The sequence below is a fragment of the Astatotilapia calliptera genome, chromosome 3 (assembly GCF_964374335.1).
Source record: "Astatotilapia calliptera chromosome 3, fAstCal68.1, whole genome shotgun sequence".
NCBI lineage: Eukaryota > Metazoa > Chordata > Actinopteri > Cichliformes > Cichlidae > Astatotilapia > Astatotilapia calliptera.
Window position 1 is genome coordinate 58,940,983 of NC_137424.1, and position 21,166 is coordinate 58,962,148.

General features: G+C 42.7%; 1 protein-coding gene across 1 annotated transcript; it reads right to left on the bottom strand.

Moving 5' to 3' along the window:
- Positions 1–14,701: 14,701 nt before the first annotated feature.
- LOC113013298 (tripartite motif-containing protein 16-like) lies at positions 14,702–16,051 on the bottom strand. Its single transcript, XM_026154099.2, has one exon. It carries the CDS (start codon positions 16,049–16,051, stop codon positions 14,702–14,704), a length of 1,350 nt encoding a protein of 449 aa, XP_026009884.2.
- Between the last annotated feature and the right edge of the window lie 5,115 nt (positions 16,052–21,166).

Here is a 21,166-nt window from a genome sequence, read left to right on the forward strand (position 1 = left end):
ATTAAACTCTTAATAAACAGTCATGAGTCTCCGGTTCTCACCTTCCGGTGTTACACTCTCAAGACCCCGGGTGGAACACACAGGTAAATGCAATTCCCATTGCTACATCCCTTTTCTTTTACAAAGACAATGAACTATTCATAAGTTGAGAACTCAATTTGCAACTGGAACAAAACTTAGACATGACATTTCTTTGTTAGACACAATTTTCTTCAAAAATAAAAATTCTTTCTTCCACTTACTTTTTTAGCTTTCTTTCTATTTTCCTTTAGTATTACTTTTATTCATTTTTCCCGTTTTGTTTCTCATTTCCTTATTTTTATTTTTTTTTCTTCCAAACAAGTAAACAGATCACAAAGCCATAACTCAAAATATTATCACAGATGTTCTGCTCTGTTCTCTAACCAGTAAACAAATCACAACATATAACTCAAATGTCGTCACAGATTTTTTTTTTCTTTTGTCTTTCCTCTGACAAGTAAACAAATTACAGCGTATAACTCACAGATTACCCCTTAATTGCATACATAGTCCTTCAAATATCCAGGTTGTTGTACTACCCGTCCTGACCTGGTAGTGCTGTTTTGTGTGTTCTCTTTGCTCTTTGTCGGCACAGTAATGTTCTGCCCCTCAGGCTGGAGATGTGCTGACATGTCTTTTTTGACCTCCGTAGCTCGCCTCAGATGGCGACGATTCCTTCTGAGGACTCTGCCGTTGTCCAACTCCACATCATAGGATCTGTTTCCCAGAGTGTTACACACTCTAGCCTTGGTCCATAAGTTGTGTGGTTCAAAAGGTTGGACTCGCACCAAGTCCCCTGGGTTTAATGTGTCCATGTCCTTCGCTGTCTTGTTGTAGTACTTTGTTTGTCTCTCTCTGTTTTTCATCAGTGCTAACTTGTTGTCAGTCACTGTGGGTTGCAACAATCTGTCTCCTATTGGGAGAAGTGTCCTCGTCCTCCTGCTTAACAGTCTCTGTGCAGGGCTGGTAGTTAAACCTTGTGTTGGGGTGTTTCTGTGGTCCAATAAGGCCAAATATGGATCCTGTCCAGCCAATTTCGCCTTTTTCATGAGTCGTTTGGCAGTTTTAACGGCAGACTCAGCTTTGCTGTTGCTCTGCGGATAGCCAGGTGATGAGGTATGGTGTCGAAATTCCCATTTCCGGCTGAAGTTGGCAAACTCTGTTGAGCTGTACTGGGGCCCGTTGTCAGAAAAAACAATATTTGGGATTCCCTGACGTGCGAAATGAGCCTTTAGTTTCCTAATCACAGTACTCGACTTGGTATCAGGTAGATAATCTATCTCCCAAAAGTTGGAGTAATAATCAACAGTTATTAGGTAGTCCCTACCCTCAAAGTTGAATAAATCTGTCCCCACTTTGGTCCATGGTCTAGTGGTCGGCTCATGTGGTTTTAGTGTCTCTTTCTGTTGTTTTGCATCCACAGACCGACATATGTCACATGTAGCGATGTACTTTTTGATGTGGTCGTTCATACCGTGCCAGTAGACGCAGTCTCTAGCTCTCCTGAGGCACCCTTCTGTGCCGATGTGTGTTGAGTGAATTCGCTGGGTTATATCTGCCTGTAGTGCTTCTGGAATCACCACTCTCTCTCCCTTGAAGACCAATCCATCCCGTGTGCTCAGTTCATCCTGCAAAGATTGGAACTGGGTTATTTCAACAGGTACATCTTTCTTACAGGCCGGCCACCCCTTTTGTATTGCTTTTATCAGCGTTTGTAGTGTGTGGTCGGTTCTCGTCCTTGCCCGTATTCTGTCCATGCTTTCTGTTGAAACAGGTACATAGTCCACCATGTTGACACATTCTGTCTCCAACTCTGTCTGGCTTTTGATGCTATCCTGCAGGTAGGCCCTACTCAGCGTATCAGCAAGTAGCATGTCACGGCCTGGAACATATGTTATGGTTATATCATATTTTTGCAGCCTTAATAGCATCCTTTGCAGTCTCTTAGGTGCATGTAACAGTGGCTTTTTAATAATGTTCTCGAGTGGCTTGTGGTCTGATTGCACTCTCACAAGACGACCATATGTATATTGGTGGAATTTCTCCATCCCAAACACAATAGCTAAGCATTCCTTTTCAATTTGTGCATAACAAGATGGCGCCAGTGTTCACGGCAAGCCGTCGCCTCCATTTTTGTTTGTTGTTTATTGTCCTTCTCTCTATGTGCTGCCCTGATGTCTCCACGTTACTTGTCTATGATCGCCAAACTCTTTTGAATCTCCGGCCTTTGGACTACCAGACACAAGATTTTAAATGGAGATCTGACGATCCTCCTCCGCTTTCGAAGGACTTTCCTGATTACCTCCGCCACTTACCATCTACCTTCTCTCAAAGGAAATGTTCACGGAGAAGGGGTAAACGTGGCGGCATCCGTGTTCGTATCAAGGCCATTTTAAAGTCCTATGTTGCAATAAATGATCGCTATTCTACAAACATTTTGTCATGTATTTCTGCCCTCCGAGACCATGCTAACTTCAGACTGTTCTGTCATCGCTGGATTCGCCCTGTCGGACCTTATGGTTACCTGGACCTCCCAGCTGATCTTCCACCCGGTCGGTGCTGGGTGCGGTCCTCCAGAGGAGGCGCGAATCTCGGCAACCTTCGCCTGCTGCGGCGTTCTCCTACCAGTAACAGTGTGACCACTCTCCGTATGGCCTTATTAAATACAAGGTCACTGACGAATAAGACTTTTATTTTAAATGACCTTATTCTATCGTCGGGACTGGATTTCTTATTCCTGACGGAAACTTGGCTTCGCCCCGGCGAACTTTTTCCCTTCTCGGAGCTGCTCCCACCTGACTATGCTTTTATTAGCTCACCCCGGACCACTGGAAGAGGTGGAGGGCTAGCTTCAGTTTTTAAAAACAAACTTCGATGTCGGCAGCTGCCACCTGTTCTGTACCGCAGTTTCGAGGTGCAGTTATTGGAAGTGAACTGCGTCCCCTCCATCCTCTGCGCTGTGGTGTATCGTCCCCCGAAACTTATTAAGGATTTTCTTCCAGAATTTGCTGATCTACTGGGGAGCCTAGTGCCACGTTATGACCGTATATTAATTGTTGGTGACTTCAACATTCATGTTTGCTGTGAGGACAGTTCGCTAGCTAAGGATTTCCTCGCTCTTATTAGCACCCTCAATTTCACCCAGTGGGTAAGTGAACCAACTCACACTAAAGGTCATATACTTGATTTGGTACTATCTTATGGTCTGGATATTTGCATCACGGACATAGAGGACTTTGGGATTTCAGATCACTTTCCGGTTTTGTTTAATACTGTAGCGAGCGATGTGGATTTGAACAGTGATGGCCCTGTGCGGCAATCGCGCACGATTAACTCCCAGTCAATCGCCCACTTCATTGATGCTTTCCTTGACTCTCCCCTCTCTGATGCTAACTGTAATGGGGTTTTATCAGCGGATGAGCTTGCTAACCTCTTTTATACTACATGCGCTGACATCCTTAATTCTGTGGCACCTCTGAGAATTAAACGTGCCAAATCCTCACAACCCTGGCTAAATGATACTACTCGCGCCCTTAGGCGTGAATGTCGTCGTGCTGAAAGAAAATGGAGGAAAGACAAACTCCACGTCTCTCTGGACATCCTCCAAAATTGTCTATCTAAGTATCAAAAGTCTGTTAAAGCTGCCAAATCTGCCTTTTTGTCTAGCATTATTATGACTAATAGCCACAACCCCCGAGCACTTTTTAATACTTTTAATTCTGTGATAAACCCTTGCACTACCACTTATAGGGATGCCTCCCCTGCTCTTTGTGATAAATTCTTAAAGTATTTCTCTGATAAAATCTCAGCTCTAAGGGCTTCTCATCCATCTCACCCATCATCAGTTTTAGACCCAGTTCCAGCTTCTGAATGCTTGACTGTCTTTCAACAGTTTGAGCCAGTGTCTTATTCTGCTTTAAAAGATATAATTGATCATCTCAAAATCTCTGGTTCCCCGCATGATATTCTTCCTTCTCGTTTCTTTAAGGAAGCTTTACATGTTATTGGTCCTTGTATCTTATCTCTGCTGAATGCATCATTGTCATCAGGTTGTGTACCGTCTGTCTTTAAGCATGCTGTTGTGCAACCTATTATGAAAAAGAAAAATCTTGACCCTAATGCTCTCACTAACTACAGGCCGATCTCTAAACTCCCTTTTATTTCCAAAATATTGGAAAAGGTAGTTCTAAAACAACTTCAGGCCTTTTTAGATGCAAATGGTATTAATGAAAAGTTTCAGTCTGGTTTTAAACCTCGCCACAGCACAGAGACAGCCTTACTTAGAGTTTTTAATGATCTTCTTTTAACTGTAGATTCTGGATATTCTGTGGTCTTAGTTTTACTTGACTTGTCTGCTGCTTTTGACACGGTTAATCACAACATTCTTCTATCAAGATTGGAACATGTTGTTGGTCTCAAAGGTACGGTTTTATCTTGGTTTAAATCCTATCTCTCAGAGAGGTCGTTCTCTGTTGCTATGGGGCAACACTCCTCGGCTTCTGCCCCTATTTATTGTGGTGTGCCTCAAGGGTCCGTGCTCGGTCCTGCTCTTTTCTCTTTGTACATGTTGCCGTTGGGATTAATTTTTAGAAAACATAACATCTCCTTTCACTGTTATGCCGATGATATCCAGATTTATTTACCTTTGAAATCCGATGTGACTGCTTCTTTGCAACCTCTGTTCAACTGTTTGCATGAAGTAAAAATTTGGTTATCACATAATTTTCTTACATTGAACGAGAATAAGACCGAAATCATAGTCTTTGGTAGTCACACTCCGCTAGACCAGTTAGCTGACGCCCTAGGCCCTCTCGCTAGCCATCTTTCGTCCACTGTAAGAAACCTCGGAGTGTTCCTGGATGGCTCTTTTAAACTCGAGAAACAGGTGTCCACTGTGGTAAAAAACAGCTTTTACCAGTTGCGTCAGATTTCCAAAGCAAAGCCGTTCCTTCCTTTAAAAGATCTTGAAAAGCTTATCCACGCATTTATTACATCCAGATTGGACTACTGTAACTCCCTCTACTCGGGCCTCCAACACTCCTCTCTTTGCCGGCTCCAGTTAATTCAAAATGCAGCTGCGCGTCTTTTAACAGGTACGAGAATTCATGAACACATAACTCCAATTTTAGCCAAATTACATTGGCTCCCTGTTAAATATCGTATAGATTTTAAAATTCTTTTGTTCACTTTTAATATTTTGAATAATTTAGCGCCCAGTTATCTTTCTGATTTACTCCATTCATACAATCCCAACAGGGCACTTAGATCATCCAACCATAGGCTCCTAGCACAACCTAGGACTCGAATGAAGTCGAGAGGCGACCGGGCCTTTGCATCCGTGGCACCCAGACTCTGGAATAACCTCCCCGTTCATATTCGCACTGCCGAGTCTATCCAGTCTTTTAAATTACGTCTTAAAACTTATTTTTTTACTTTGGCTTTTGATTCTGTCTAGTTGGCTGTTTTAGCTTGTTGCGTTGTTACCTATTGTTTGTTGTCCTCTTCTATTGTTTGTTTTAACTGTCTCATGTTTTTATTGACTGTGAAGCACTATGGTCAACACTGTTGTTTTTAATATGTGCTATATAAATAAATTTTGATTTGATTTGATTTGATTTGATAACCTCGTTCAGTGAGCGTCAATGCACGACTTGCAAATGCCACTGGTTTTCCATGTTGAGTCAGAGCTGCTCCCAGTCCTGTCTCGCTGGCATCACACTGCAGCGTCAGCTCTTCTTCAGGGTTGTAATATTTCAAAACTGGGACTTGTGTTAGTTTTTCTTTCAGTCTTTTAAATGCATCTTCCTGCACGTCTGTCCACTCCCATAGGCTATCTCTGTGCGTCAGTTGTCTGAGAGGCTCACAGTCGTCTGACAGATGCTTGTAAAACTTTGATAAATAGTTGACCATTCCAACTAGTCTCTGCACCCCTTTTATGTCAGTTGGTGCTGGCATTTCTGTGATGGCCCGTACCTTCTCTGGGTCAGCGCTCAGCCCCTCTGCTGTGAGTAGATGTCCGATGTATGGTACTTCCTGTCTTCCACATTTAATTTGATGTTTCTCTCTCTGCAGCGTTCCAGGAAAAGTCTCAGGTTTCTGTCATGATCCATTTCTGCCAACTCAGTCGTCTCTCCTTTTCCAGTGATCAGGATGTCATCAGCAATGATGTATGTGCCTGGCAGGTTCTCTAATGCTTGCATCAGTTTGCGCTGAAAGACCTCTGGCGCTGGGCTGATCCCCATCGGCATTCTCAGCCAACGAAAGCGACCAAATGGTGTTGCGAATGTCGTGAGATGGCTTGACTCTTCTGTAAGCTTCACATGCCAAAAGCCATGTTTCACATCACAAACTGTGAAAACTTTCGCTTTTGACACATCTGGCAATATGTCATCTATTGTCGGTAACGGGAAGTGACTACGCTTCAAAGCTTTGTTAAGCGGTCTTGGGTCAATACATATCCTGGGTTTGCCATTTGGCTTCTGCACTGTCACCATCCCACTGATCCAATCAGTACTACCTTCCACTGGTGCTATTATTTGTCTGTCTGCAAGGCTCATCAGTTCCTCTTTCAGTGGTTTCATCATCGACACTGGGACTCTGCGTTTTGGCAGTTTGACGGGCTGCACTGTTGTGTCGATTTCCAGCTCATATTCACCTTGCAAACATCCATCTCCTGTAAACACATCCTGAAACTCAGTCTTTATCTCTTCCAACAACCATGCATTTTTCTCTGATGGAGCTGTTGTCACTGAGCTGTTCAAAGCACAGATGTTATCATAATTAACTTGTATTAGCTTCATCGCTTCACTAGCTGTTCTCCCAAGTAGAGGTGTTTTACAATCCTCCTCTACCACTTGGAACTCGACTCTGTACTTTTTGTTGTTTCTTGGGTTTGTCAGCTTGACCTTACACTTTCCTAATGGACACAGCCTTGACTTATTGTACATCACAAGAACCTTGTCTGTGTGCTCCATTTTGATGTTCGGGTTCAACAAGTTGATGGGAATAACGTTGCAGGTTGCACCACAGTCAACTTGAAACTTGACCAGGCTGTTGCCAATCATCATGCCTGCAAACAGCTGTTCTCGTTTTTTCATGTCTGATTCTTTGATCTGGTTCACTTCTACTGCAGTCTGTGTCATAGCTGTGACAGTCATTATGTCCTCACAGGAATCCGAGTCCTGCTCCGTCACTGTGTGGATCTTTTTTCCATTTTCACTCTGTCTGCTTTTACTCCTGCATGCTATAGCAAAATGATTTTCTTTGCCACATTTTTTGCATTTTTTTCCATATGCTGGGCATTTTGATTTGAGTCTTTCATGTGCTCTTCCACAAAATCTGCATGGTATTTCTTTATCCAGTCTTTTTCTCTCTTTTTGTTTTACTGCATGCAGTTCCTCTATAGCCTGTCCCGCTATTGTTTTGTTGTATTCTCTTGAAATCTCCATTGCTCTACAAATATCTAGACATCTGTCTAATGTGAGGTTCTCTTCTCTGAGCAACCTTTCCCTCCAACCGGAGCTGTTCGTGCCACAGACGATCCTGTCTCTGATCAGTGAGTCTTTTAATTGTCCAAAGTTGCAGGTGCTCGCCAGCATTCTCAGGTCCGTAACATATTTATCAATATTTTCTCCAGGAGCCTGATTGCGTGCAAAAAATCTGTATCTCTCGACAGTCTCATTAACTTTGGGATTACAGTGTTCATCGATTTTTCTCATCAGCTCACTTACTGTTACTCTTGCCTCAGCTCCGATCAGCGTTCCACAGAGCTCCCTGCCCCGTTCCCCGATCAGATAGTAAAACAGCTTCACTCTCGCCTTTTCCTCAGCATCCGGCAGAGCTAGTTCCGTGTAGAGTGTAAACTCTTCTTTCCATGTTTTCCACGCTTTAGACAGGTTCACTGAATCCATACTCCACTGTGCGGGTGGCTTCAATCCATCCATCGTAGACGCCGCTGCGCTCTTCTCGTCAGCGTCTCACTTGCTGTCCTGAGCCGTTAGCACCTCCGAGGCTAACTAGCCTAGCTGGACGCGTCGATACCGTCCGCTCAATCTGTTGTCTTCAAAGCGCGGTGTGGATCACTCTAGACCCCGCTGCCACCATGTTTCATCTTGTTCTCTCTATAAACTTCACAAGATGCTCGGTTGAACTTTCCCTCCTCCGAGGTAAACTTTTATTAAACTCTTAATAAACAGTCATGAGTCTCCGGTTCTCACCTTCCGGTGTTACACTCTCAAGACCCCGGGTGGAACACACAGGTAAATGCAATTCCCATTGCTACAATCAGGAGTAGCGGTCCAAAAAACGTACGTGTCATGGAACGGACATATTATAGTTGTTTAAGAAGTGTTACTACCACCTAGTGGTAACTAAGCAGAATGTCTTTTTTGTAGAGGAAGTGATATACAGGAAGTTGTGTGCTCTTTAGCTGCTGCAGTGACAGCATTTGTAATCTGATGGCAATCTCTGCAATCCTGGTGTTAAAGTCCACAATATCGGCTTCATCCGTAAGTTCCTATACATTTAATGTGTATTAGTAAGTTTTGACGCTGTTTTGAGTTAAATCATATGGAGGCAGGTAGATGCTTGTATTTTGTCAGCAGATGCTTTATCTGTGGTCGTGTGTTTTTCGCTAGAACAATGTTATTCTCCCAGTGTAATGGAACATGTCTTCATTGTGTATTTTGTATTCCTTTTCTTTGTACAGTTTTACAAAAAAGAGAGAGAGAGAATTTATTTTCATCATTAAATCCTGCCAAACACAATAAGCGGCCTGTTTCTTGGAGGATGAAGTGCTGGGAATAAAGATTGTTAAGCTAGCTGTATAGCTGAAATTACGTTGCCTGCAACAAACTTTAGTGAGGACAGCATAGTACGGAAGCAACTAGAATAATAAAGAATAAAGAGAAACAGGAACTCAATAGTGTGGATGCCTAAGGCATCCACACAATAAAGTTTAAAGAGAAACAGGAACTCAATAGTGTGGATGCCCTTTGAGGCATCCACACAATGAGAAGAGCACAGTGTGAGGTGACTGAGCTGTCCTCTGAGGTGTGGTTAGGTTTATCATACAGTTTTGTGTTAGGTTTTGTATTGTTGATTGTCATTTATGCTTAGAAATATTTAACCATATATGCTTAGAGGTGCATAATCGATTGTGTAGTGATAGGATGTGTGATCTTTAGCAGGCTACAAAGGCTTGGTGTGCATTCCAGAGTGGAATGCACACCCACATCCTAGGAGCATAAGAGAGGTCCTATCTTCTCTTTGTTGATATATGGTATAGCAAACACACGTATATCTCTTTAAGTATAAGAGCCTTTTGTTCAGATGGACCCGCTAGACTCCTGGCACCAGCTTTGGGAAGTCTTCACAGGGTCACATCTTGACCTCACACAAACACACACAGTATTCTTTGTTCACATGTATACCTATGTAAGATGTTATATGTTAATGACCCTATGCATATTCATGTAACCACAATAAAAGGAGTGCTATGGGGAACCTGGCTGAGAGTCTGACGGGGGTCAAGTGGTGGAACGACACTTGGCTTCAGGCAGGTCTCCCTCAAATCAAATCAAATCAAATCAAATCACTTTTATTGTCACATCACATGTGCTGTACCAATGTACCTGCACATGTGAGTGAAATTCTTGTGTGTGAGCTTCACAAGCAACAGAGTTGTGCAAAATACAATAATGTAAACAAGCAAAATACAAGAATGGCTACATCTGAAACTAATAAATATATGTACAATATATAATAGGATATGCATTTCTGGATGTGTATACTAAATATTTTTCTACGCGTGTGTGTGTGTGTGTGTGTGTGTGTATACACATATTTTAGAAATTGAATAGAGTAAACTATAAATAAAAAAATATATAAAATAAAATATACAGAGTGAGACATGTGCAAAACAGTGGCATTACTGTACAGTATGGAGTGCATAATGTTAAAGTTCCAGTAGTGGAGGTGAGGTGTCTATGAAGTGTTCAGCAGTCTGATGGCCTGATGGAAAAAGCTGTCTCTCAGTCTGCTGGTTCGGGACCGGATGCTGCAGAACCTCCTTCCTGATGGAAGTAGTCTGAACAGTTTATGGCTGGGGTGACTGGAGTCCTTGATGATCCTCCCCGCTTTCCTCAGGCACCGCTTCCTGTAGATGTCTTGGAGGGAGGGAAGCTCACCTCCAATTATCCGTTCAGAGCACCGCACTACTCGCTGGAGAGCTTTGCAGTTGTAGGCGGTGCTGTTGCCATACCAGGTGGTGATGCATCCAGTGAGGATGCTCTCAATGGCACAGCGATAGAAGGTCCTGAGGATGCGGGGGCTCATGCCGAATCTTTTCAGTCTCCTGAGAAAGAAGAGGCGCTGCTGCGCCTTCTTCACTGTTTTGTTTGTGTGTACTGACCACGTAAGATCCTCAGCCAGATGTACACCAAGGAACCGGAAGCTGCTCACTCTCTCCACAGCAGCGCCGCTGATGGTGATGGGGGTGTGTACTTCTCTGCACCTCCGGAAGTCCACTATCAACTCCTTTGTCTTTGCGACGTTGAGGGTGAGATGGTTGTCTTGACACCAGTGGGTCAGGGCGCTGACCTCCTCCCTGTAAGCCGTCTCATCACCATTGGTGATAAGACCCACCACTGTAGTGTCGTCCGCAAACTTCACAATGATGTTGGAGCTGTTAGTGGCTGTGCAGTCGTAGGTGTAGAGTGAGTACAGGAGAGGGCTCAGTACACACCCCTGTGGAGCACCAGTGTTCAGTGTGACGGGGGATGAGGTGATGCTGCCCAGTCTGACCACTTGGCGTCTGTCAGACAGGAAGCTAAGGATCCAGCTGCAGAGGGAGCTGCTCAGTCCTAGATCCTGCAGTTTCCTGTCCAGCTTCGAGGGAACGATGGTATTGAATGCTGAGCTGTAATCTACAAACAGCATCCTCACATACGTGTCTCTCTTCTCCAGGTGTGACAGGGCAGTGTGTAGTGTCAGGGCTATGGCATCATCAGTGGACCTGTTGTGGCGGTATGCGAACTGTAGAGGGTCCAGTGAGTCGGGTAGTGCAGAGCAGATGAAGTCCCTGACCAGCTTCTCGAAGCATTTGCTTACGATGGGGGTCAGGGCTACAGGTCGCCAGTCGTTCAGTGAGGAGATGGTGGAGGATTTGGGTACAGGGACGATGGTGGCCATTTTGAAGCAGGCTGGGACTACAGACAGAGAGAGGGAAAGGTTGAAGATGTGTGTGAACACTCCAGCCAGCTGAGCCGCGCATGACCTGAGGACGCGGCCGGGAATCCCGTCCGGACCAGTAGCTTTGCGTGCGTTCACCTTCCTGAAGCACTTCCGCACATCCTCCTCAGACACAGTGTGTGCACTGACGTCATCCGCGGTGCGCACACTGTCCGGTCTCATGGTGTTCGCTGTGTCGAATCTAGCATAGAATACGTTTAGATCCTCACACAGAGAGGCCGTGGTCTGCGGTGTGCTGGTTTTCCCTCTAAAGTCTGTGATCGTGTTTAGTCCCTGCCACATCCTCCGAGGGTTGTCAAACTGTTGCTCCACCCTGTCCCTGTACTCACGTTTGGCTGCTTTGATCGTCTTCCGGAGTTGGTAATGTGCGTGTTTGTAGTCCGATGTGTTCGCGGAGGCAAAGGCGGTGCTCCGTGCCGCGCGAACATCTCCGTTAATCCAGGGTTTTTGATTTGGGAAGGATTTAACTGTTCTGGATGGGACGACATCTTCCACGCATTTCCTGATAAATCCGCAGACTGAGTCTGTGTACTCGTCAATGTCCCTAGCAGCCACGTGAAACATTTCCCAGTCCGCGTGATCAAAACAGTCCCGCAGCGCAGACTCCGATTGGTCCGTCCAACAGTGCACCGCCCTCCGGGTTGGAGCTTCCTGTTTCAGCTTTTGCCTGTAGGCGGGCAGGAGCAGGATGGAGCGGTGATCTGATTGGCCGAATGGGGCGCGGGGGAGGGCTTTGTACGCATCCCGGAAAGAGGTGTAGCAGTGGTCGAGTAGCCGATCTCCACGAGTGTTAAAATGGATGTGTTGGTGGAGTTTGGGTGAGACTTTCTTCAGGTTTCCCTTATTAAAGTCTCCGGCTGTGATAAACGCTGCCTCTGGGTGTGCGGTTTCCTCGCTGCTGATCGCGCTGTACAGTTCCCTGAGTGCACGGTCAGTGTCGGCTTGTGGGGGAATGTAAACAGCTGTAATAATCACTGCTGTAAATTCCCTCGGTAGCCAGAATGGCCGGCACTTAATCATCAGGTACTCCAGGTCCGGTGAGTAACACGCATGCATGAGTAACACGAAGAACTTTGCCTACTTGGTGTTCAATGCTTTTGCTGTGTAATTATATTGTCTTCAACGTTCCAGCGAATAGGTTCAAGCTACAAACCTATCATTTTGGTCTCCACACCTAAATCCTTTGTTTAAAAACCTCTCACAAACAGACTTCACATTGTTAAGCATGAACCACAATCTTTCTTTCAGCAAAGAATAGAATGTTAAATAAAGTTTGACATATATGTTTTAATGTCTCAATATGAGAGTCGCTGTCAGACTCCGTTTTAATATAGACTACAGAGCCAGGTGCAGTTTGGACTTTGGCAGCATATTTATGACTTTACCTTTTTATTATCCTCAGTTTGAACTTTGCTGGAATGTTTTACCCCTCCATCAAGTTGTAAAAGACTGATGCTTGGTTATATGGCCACACTCTATGCAGTTATTTGTGATTGCCAACCCGTCATATTGCAGTTTATAGCTATTTGTGCCTTGACTATTATAAGGTACACAGTATTGCCAAAATTATTCTTTTCACCCTTCTAAATCAATGAACTTGGGTGTTCCAATTACTTCTATGGCCTCAGGTATATAACATTCAGCACCTAGACTGCTTCTGGAAACATTTGTGAGGGCTCAGTTAATTCCAGCTGGGATTGGGTTCTGTTTTCTCCTCTTTTCTCAATTTATGTTATCTGTTTGTTTGTTTGTTTTTTAATTTCTAAAAAGTGTTTTATATTAAAGTATTTTATTATTTTATGTATTTATGTTATTGTTGTTGTTGGGGGTTTTTTTTGTTTTTTTTTCTTGTAACTCAAACATGATCAGTATACACCCTTCACACTCCCTCTTCAGTCAGAGGAGGTACCAGAGCATCCAGGCTTCCTCCACTAGACTTGTACTCTATTATTTTAGTTTCACATGGTTGCAAAATTGAAGGAGGTTCTCTGCTTCAGAGACTTTAACAGGCATAAAGGTGTTGTTTGCGGTTTGTGCCTCCTTACCCCTCTGTTTTTTTTTTTTTACCTTACACACTCTCACTAGATTACTATGGTAATGCTGAGAAAATGCTCCTGGCTGTCTCCCAAGATCCAGATTAAAACATGGAAGTATACACCCTTCACACTTCAGCCTTCAAAGAGGATCCAGTCATACCTGCTGCTCTTGGCCTTTCACACTTCTATCCCTCTACAGTTCACAAGCTGCTCTGTTTATTTATTTATTCTAAAATTAAATATATTAAATGGCCCACCCTGTATATCTTTTAGCACTGTTGTATTGTGTTGGCTTGATTTTGGTATTTATACTGAGGAGTGTCCTTTATATTTTCTTAGTTATTCTTTCATATTAACATGAGAGAGAATCTGATATTTTGATTCTCCTTTGTCTGCCCCCCCAACACACACACACACACACACACACACACACACACACACACACACACACACACACACACACACACACACACACACACACACACACACCTGTCTTTGAGTACAAGGTGTGAACCTCGTTATGAATCAGAATCAGAATAGTTTAATAATCCCTGAGTAAATAATGAGGTTACAGTTGTTTCAAGATCGATGAGGAAAGTGGTGAAAGTCTCTTAAATCTCTTGTATGTCCATCATCACATGAATAGAAGTGGTTCTTCATGTGGTCCAGTGTCTTTGTTTCTATTCTCTCCTGAAAATGTATTCATGGTTGAGTGATTATTTACTTTTCAGTTATTATGTCTGTATGTCAGCGATTAATATACTTAATATACTTGATTGTGATTGTACTAAACAGGTGGCACTAAACAATACTGCCATTGGTTTTAGATATTTATGAAAAATGTTATCTTAAACCACCAGGTAACACTGGGCTTGTCATTGCACATCCATGCCTCAATGTTAATTTGTGTAAATGTCTATTTCTGTTCTGCTCTGTATGTATGCAGGGATGGCTGCAGGATGGAGAACGTGCAGAAAAACATTGGCAGCAGGAAGTTTGCCTTCAGCAGCGTCCAGCTCCTGACCTTCCCCAAACTCTACAAACCTCTAGATTAAGTTTAATTTAATTTTTTTAATTATACATAGGAGGTAATCCGGGAGAGTGGAAACAAGGGTAACAAGACACAGCTAAAACTAATTAACTCTTTCAAAAAAATTGTAAAAATATTTGGACATGATTATAAGCAGTAGGCTGCATTCTTTTAATTGAGTAAACTCTGCACTGTCTCCTTTAGAGTGAAAAAATCACCAGCTCTGTAGTGGCTCCAACTCCATAAAGCCAAAGTCCAGCATAGAGCGGCTGAGTGAATGTGGTCTGGACTCTGTGGAGGAGAGTCATGGTTTCAGAGACGCTGTAGAAAGACAGAATACCTGCTCTGTGATCCAGGTACACTCCTACTCTGGAGGACTGAGGACCTCCAGAGTTTTGTTGTGCCAAAATATATAGCTGTTTTTGTCATAACACAATGACCAAGATTTATCATTTAGTCCAAATATACATTCACTGAGGCCGCCATCTCTGCTGATATTCTTGTATACGACTGCTACAGTCAGACTCTCTCTACTCAGGACCTGACACCATTCAGTGAATCTGTCTGGATGATCAGAATAAGACTGTTGTTGCTTCATAAATGTTACTTTTCTGTTCCCTTCAGATAATAACAGACGTCTGTTTGCTGTGTTTGGATCCAGTGTGATTTCATGTGAACATTTTAAGAATCCAGCTCTGGTCTTTGGCTCTGCTGGTGACAGTAAAACATCCTCTTCAGTGACTGTCAGTGAGATGTTTGTCCATTCCTCTCTCAGAATGTCCTGTAGTTTATCTCTGGTCTCTGACACAGCTGCTGTCACATCCTCAAAGTAGCTCAGAGGACGAATATTGATGCTGGATGAGTGTGTAGACTCACTGAGTGCTGACAGTGAGGGGTAGTTGTGTAGAAACTGGTTGTGATCCTCTGTGTGTGAGAGCTGCTCCAGCTCGCCGTCTTTCCTCTTCAGCTCAGCGATCTCCTGCTCCAGCTTCTCCTGAAGCTCTTTGACTCGACTCACTTCAGTTTCCTGCTGGGATCTGACCTGCTGCTTCACATCAGAGCTTCTTTTCTGGATGAGACGGATCAGCTCAGTGAACATCTTCTCACTGTCCTCCACTGCTTTATCAGCAGAGCCATTGATGGCCTCCACCTCCTGTTGAAGCAGCTTCACATCTTTCTCTCGCTCCTGGATTCTCTGCTGGATGTTTAGTCGTCTCACCTCGAGCTCTTTCTGCTTCTCAGTCCTTTCTGCTGCAGCTGGGACTGTTTCATGGCCTTTATGTTCATTCATTGTGCAGAGATAACAGATACTCTGCTGATCAGTACGACAGAAAATCTTCATCACCTCATCATGACGAGAGCAGATGTTGTCCTGGAGCTTCTTGGAGGGGGCCACCAGCTTGTGTTTTTCAAAGGCAGGAGACTCAAAATGAAGCTGAATGTGTTTCTCACAGTAGGAGATCAGACACACCAGACAGGACTTGATGGCTTTCAGCTTCCTCCCAGTGCAGACATCACAGGCCACATCTTCAGGTCCAGCATAGCAGTGATCAGCTGGAGCAGCTTGGAGTCCACTCTTCTTCAGCTGCTCCACTAAAGCTGCTAACATGGTGTTTTTCTCCAGGACAGGCCATTTACAGTGTTTCCGGAAGAAGAGGGAGGAGTTATCAGGCTTTAACCCAGTCCAGGAAGTGGAGCAGTTTAACGCAGACATTGTTTGTTTAACCCTTTCACAACGGAAAAAAGTGCTGATCAGTTTTTACATTAATATGTATAAATGACAAGTATATAAAAAATCTGTCACAGCATTGTACATATTATACCATGAATTTTTTCTTGACCCACATATGTCACTGTTAATGTTTTTCATTTCAACAATGTCAAATTCAGACACAAAAATCATTAAAATATTACACAGTTATGAATCTTTCAAATATAACACTTTCTGGCTTTCAGCTTTCAGACACAGAGCCAGTCTCTGTATCTTTACTGTAAGTATTTTGTGTTTTAAGATATTGAATATCAGGTTAAATATACTGCAAAATGTGAGAATTTGTAGAAATCTTGTTTTTTTTAAATTTTCACTTAAAAATGTTCAATGTTTTGACATACTTGTTTTAAAATTACAGTTACAGAAAAAGATATTCACAAACAACCAATATTTTCACAAATATATTGAGAGCTGCAGACTAGCAATTCTAATTTTATTCTTATTTATTATTTGTACTACTTGGAACCACAACTCTGTGATTCCAGCCTCTCGGATCAGTGAATACAAGTGCTCGTGTCATGATCCGGGGTGTCGTTGGTGGTTTGGGGAATGTTTTTTTACTCTCTTCAAAGCTCAGGTCCTGCCTCCAGATGAAGTTCTGGGTCTACATCTGGCTCTCTCCACATGTGGCTCTTTGTCTGGGATCAGCATGGAAATTTTATGGACCACCTCAGAGCTCCACTATTTGCCAGATTGTCATCTAAACAGTAGTTTTAAATCGCTTGCTTCATGATGTAGTCATGAAAAGGGTTTCACTTCACAGGTGGGCCTTGTCAGGGTTCATTTGTGGAATTTCATGCCTTTTTAATGGGGTTGAGACCATCAGTTGTGTTGTAAGAAGTCAGGTTGTTACACAGCTGACAACCCTATTTGAAACCTGTTTGAATTCATATTATGACAAGAACCAATCAGCTCAGCAAAGAGTAACGACAGTCCATCATTACTTTAAGAACTGAAGGTCAGTCAGTACAGAAAATTCCTAAAACTTTGTATGTGTCCCCAAGTGCAGTCACATAAACCATCAAGCACAATATCCAAACACCCCAGGAAAGGAAGATCAAGAATCACCTCTGCTCCTGAGGATGAATTAATCTGAGTCACCAGCCTCAGAAATCACAAGTTAACAGCACCTCAGATTAGAGTCCAGATAAATGCCACACAGAATCATTTCTCACTCTGGAGCTTGCCTGGCCATCTACCTCCCCAGAATGGTTTCACCTCACCCATCAAGCAAGATCTCTTCACCTCAAACCTCGTATCATCCACCCAGTTACCTCTGGAAACCCTTCTAACCTTTCCCTCTTCCTCTGCCCGCAGTTACGACGCGCTCTTTAGGGGAAAATCAGCCCTGTGGAGCCACCAAATTACATGTAGCAGTCAAGAAATCCCTGGCTTGTGTAGTTACAAAGTTCCCTGTGTCTGCTGTAAAATAAAACAGTTAAATGTATTTTTGCTTTCTGTGTTTTCATCTGCTCTTGGGTCCATATTCTTACGCCAGCCTGTGGGGCCCCTTGACAATAAGGGCTATTTGACCAAGAAGGAGAGTGAGGGAATGCTGCCCCAGTTGGCTTGGCCTCCACAGTCACCTGACCTAAACCCATTTGAGATCATTTGGGATGAGATCGACCGCAGAATCAAGGCAGTTGGCTATTAGATATATGATATGTCCTCCCTGACCTGTCATCCTGGCTCTCCCTTGCCGTAGGATTTGTGTTGTACCTTGTCAATCTCTAGCCGTGAGAGCAATTCCTTTTTCCGAATGTTGGAACATTAAGATACTAGTTGTTTTGCTGTCAATCTCTATGCCGGGATTCCATAGGTGCGACATCCTCTTCTTCTGCTGGAGTTACTTGCTTAGTAGCATTCCAGCACCCTCTTCTCATCTCTTGCCCACTTCTGCCTTCGTGTTCCAGTAGTCCACTTCCCATTAATATGTCCTGGTTCCTCGACACCTGACACGGACCAATTTTGACAGTTTTGTGCGCTATTTTACTACTATTATTATTATTATTATTATTATTAATAAAAATAATAATAATAATAATTATTATTATTATTATTATTAAATAATAATACTAATTAATAATAATAATGGATTGCATTTATAGAGCTCTTTTCAATTTGGCAGTGCAACTTATTTTAAAGTCATAAAAATGTCGAGTAGGATTAATTGCTTCTTACTGTAAGGCCTGCATAAAAGCAAATAGTCCTGACCCTATGAGCTGGTTTGATTTTAATTTTATCTAAAAACCTGACACTGCAACTAATTTGCTGGATAAAAGTCATCATGTTGGATTTAAAATTGCAACCCAATAACAGCACCAGTCAAGTTTAGACAGTTCTATTTAAAACATTAAATAACTGATTATTGCCTAAACCACTGGCAACAAAAGTGAGTACACCCCTAAGTGAAAATGTCCAAATTTTAACCAATTAGCCATTTTCCCTTCCTGGTGTCATGTGACTCCTTAGTGTTACACGATCTCAGGTGCAAATGGGGAACAAGTGTGTTGAATTTGGTGATATTGTTCTCAATCTCTCTCATGTTGGTCACTGGAAGTCTAACATGGCACATCATTGCCAAGACTGCTCTGAGGATCTGAAAAAAAGAATTGTTACTCTACATAAAAATGGCTTAGGCTATAAGAATATTTCCAACACCCTGAAACCGAGCTGCAGCATGATGGGCAACACCATACAGCAGCTTAACAGGACAGGTTCCACTCAGAACAGGCCTCGCAATGAACAACAAAAGAAGTTGAGTGCACATGCTCAGCGTCATGTCCAGAAGTTATCTTTTGAAAATAGATGTATGAGTGCTGACAGCATTGCTGAAGATGTTGAAGGCGTGGAGAGTCAGCCCGTCAGTGCTCAAACCATACGCCACACACTGCACTGTTCCAAAAAACAGTAATTTCAGATTATTTTACTGTGTATTTTACAGTTGTGTACTGTTTTTCTAGAATATCATTACATTTACATAAGTAGACTGTGATCTGACACGTCAAATGTAAAATAACATAACATAATAATGGATTGGATTTATATAGTGCTTTTCAAGGCACCCAAAGCGCTTTACAATGCCACTGTTCATTCACTCTCACATTCACACACTGGTGGAGGCAGCTACGGTTGTAGCCACAGCTGCCCTGGGGCAGACTGACAGAAGCCAGGCTGCCATATTGCGCCATCGGCCCCTCTGGCCAACACCAGTAGTCGGTAGGGTACAGTGTCTTGCCCAAGGACACAACGACCAGGACAGAGAGCCCGGGGATCGAACCGGCAACCTTCCGTTTACAGATACGCTTCCCAACCCCCTGAGGCACGGTCGCCATCACTGTAAATGTAATAAAACACAATTTACTTGTTTTGTTTAATATATTTTTTTTGACATATGCATATTTACATTCTAAAAATACATTCAGAAATGTATCATAATTTCACGAATATTTGTCTGTTATGTGAGAGAATGATCTGTTAAGTCAAATGTAATACTATGGAAAAATAAATAAAATGATCGAAAATTAATGAGAATAATCAATTATTAAAGGAGTATTTGAATTATAATTTTGCTGAAAACTTCATGTCACCTAGGTCTGATTCAATAATTCAGAGGTAACAAGTGAAAATATAATTAATAGGAATAAAAACAAAAAAAAATATTGTGGCGTGTTGCGGGAACAGCTAGTTCTCTTCCATCATGCGTCGGGACATGTGCTGCTGTTTAGATGTTCTTGTTTTATTGTTTATGGTTACGTTACTTTTAACTGTTATCTTGAATGTTGTGTTTACGCCGTGGTGCAGCATCACTGACAGTTGTTGTTTTGTAGAGAGAGTGCTGTACCATGAGTGACTTCTGTTGTGCTGTTGTTGAACATTGAGGCACATAGTAGCACGGCAAGTGTTTTAATAAGGAGCTCTCCCTATCAGCTTGGGGTTGAATAACAAGCTTAATCTCTCTCTGTGAGCTTCTTCGTTAAGATTTCTCTGCATGCCACAGTGTAAAACATTGCACGGCCACGCTGTGCTAATTATATATTTTGAAAAATAAATGTAGAGGAAGGAATTGCAATTAATATAAATAACTTGACGCTAAGCATCGGCCAATGAATGTGAACTAACAACAAGGTCGCGGGTATGGCTGCGACCGTAGGAAAAAAACCCTAATATGAAGGTATTTTACTGTGCATTTTATAGTAATGTTCTGTTCTTCTAGAATATCATTAAAGTTACGTAAATAGACTTTGACTTCACATTTTGAATGTAAATTAAGAGTTGGCAGTTCACCTTGTGATCAGAAGATTGCCGGTTCGAGCCCCGGCTCGGACACTCTCCGTCGTTGTGTCCGTGGTCAGGACTCTTCACCTACCGCCTACTAGTGGGGGCCAAAGGGGCCGATGGTGTGATATGGCACCCTCGCCTCTGTCCCAGGGCATGCAATCCATTATTATTCAAACCAACTGTTAACTGTATATTTCTGTACATTTACGTATTATGATTCATATTTCCACATTCAGTGACCTTGTTTATAGGTAATTTAATTGTTTGATCACGTAAAAATGTTCCTAATTTAATGTCTAAAAGCACTTGGAAAAGGCAGAATCCCATGTCAAATTAGCGCAACAAACTCTATTTTCATTACTGAAAATGACCGCATTTTTATGGGACAGTTATTTTATGTAATTATACGGTCGTATTTTGGCGCACCAGCTGCCGGAATATCACCGTTTTTTCAAGATGCTTTTTCTAACAGTGTGTATCAAATGGCTATCATCCAGGGCTGGACTGGGACAAAAAATCGGTTCGGACATTTTGACTAGAGACCGGCCCACCAAAAATGTGACGTCATTCAGGGGTAAAACCTCAAAGGATTCTGGGAACTTGTGGCAAGAGGTACTAGCGCACACAGGCTTTCAAATGAACTCAGTTACACAGTGATAAAAAGAAACACAAAAAATGGCAAGAAGCTGTTGTATTATTAACTGCAATAGCCGGTGTTGTGCCAAAAAGTGATTGTCTGCCAAAAACTGATTTCTGGTATTTGCCAAAAACTGATTG

Bases quoted from the DNA above. Each gene is read 5' to 3' on its own strand.
- LOC113013298 (XM_026154099.2), bottom strand. From the start codon at position 16,051: ATGTCTGCGTTAAACTGCTCCACTTCCTGGACTGGGTTAAAGCCTGAT.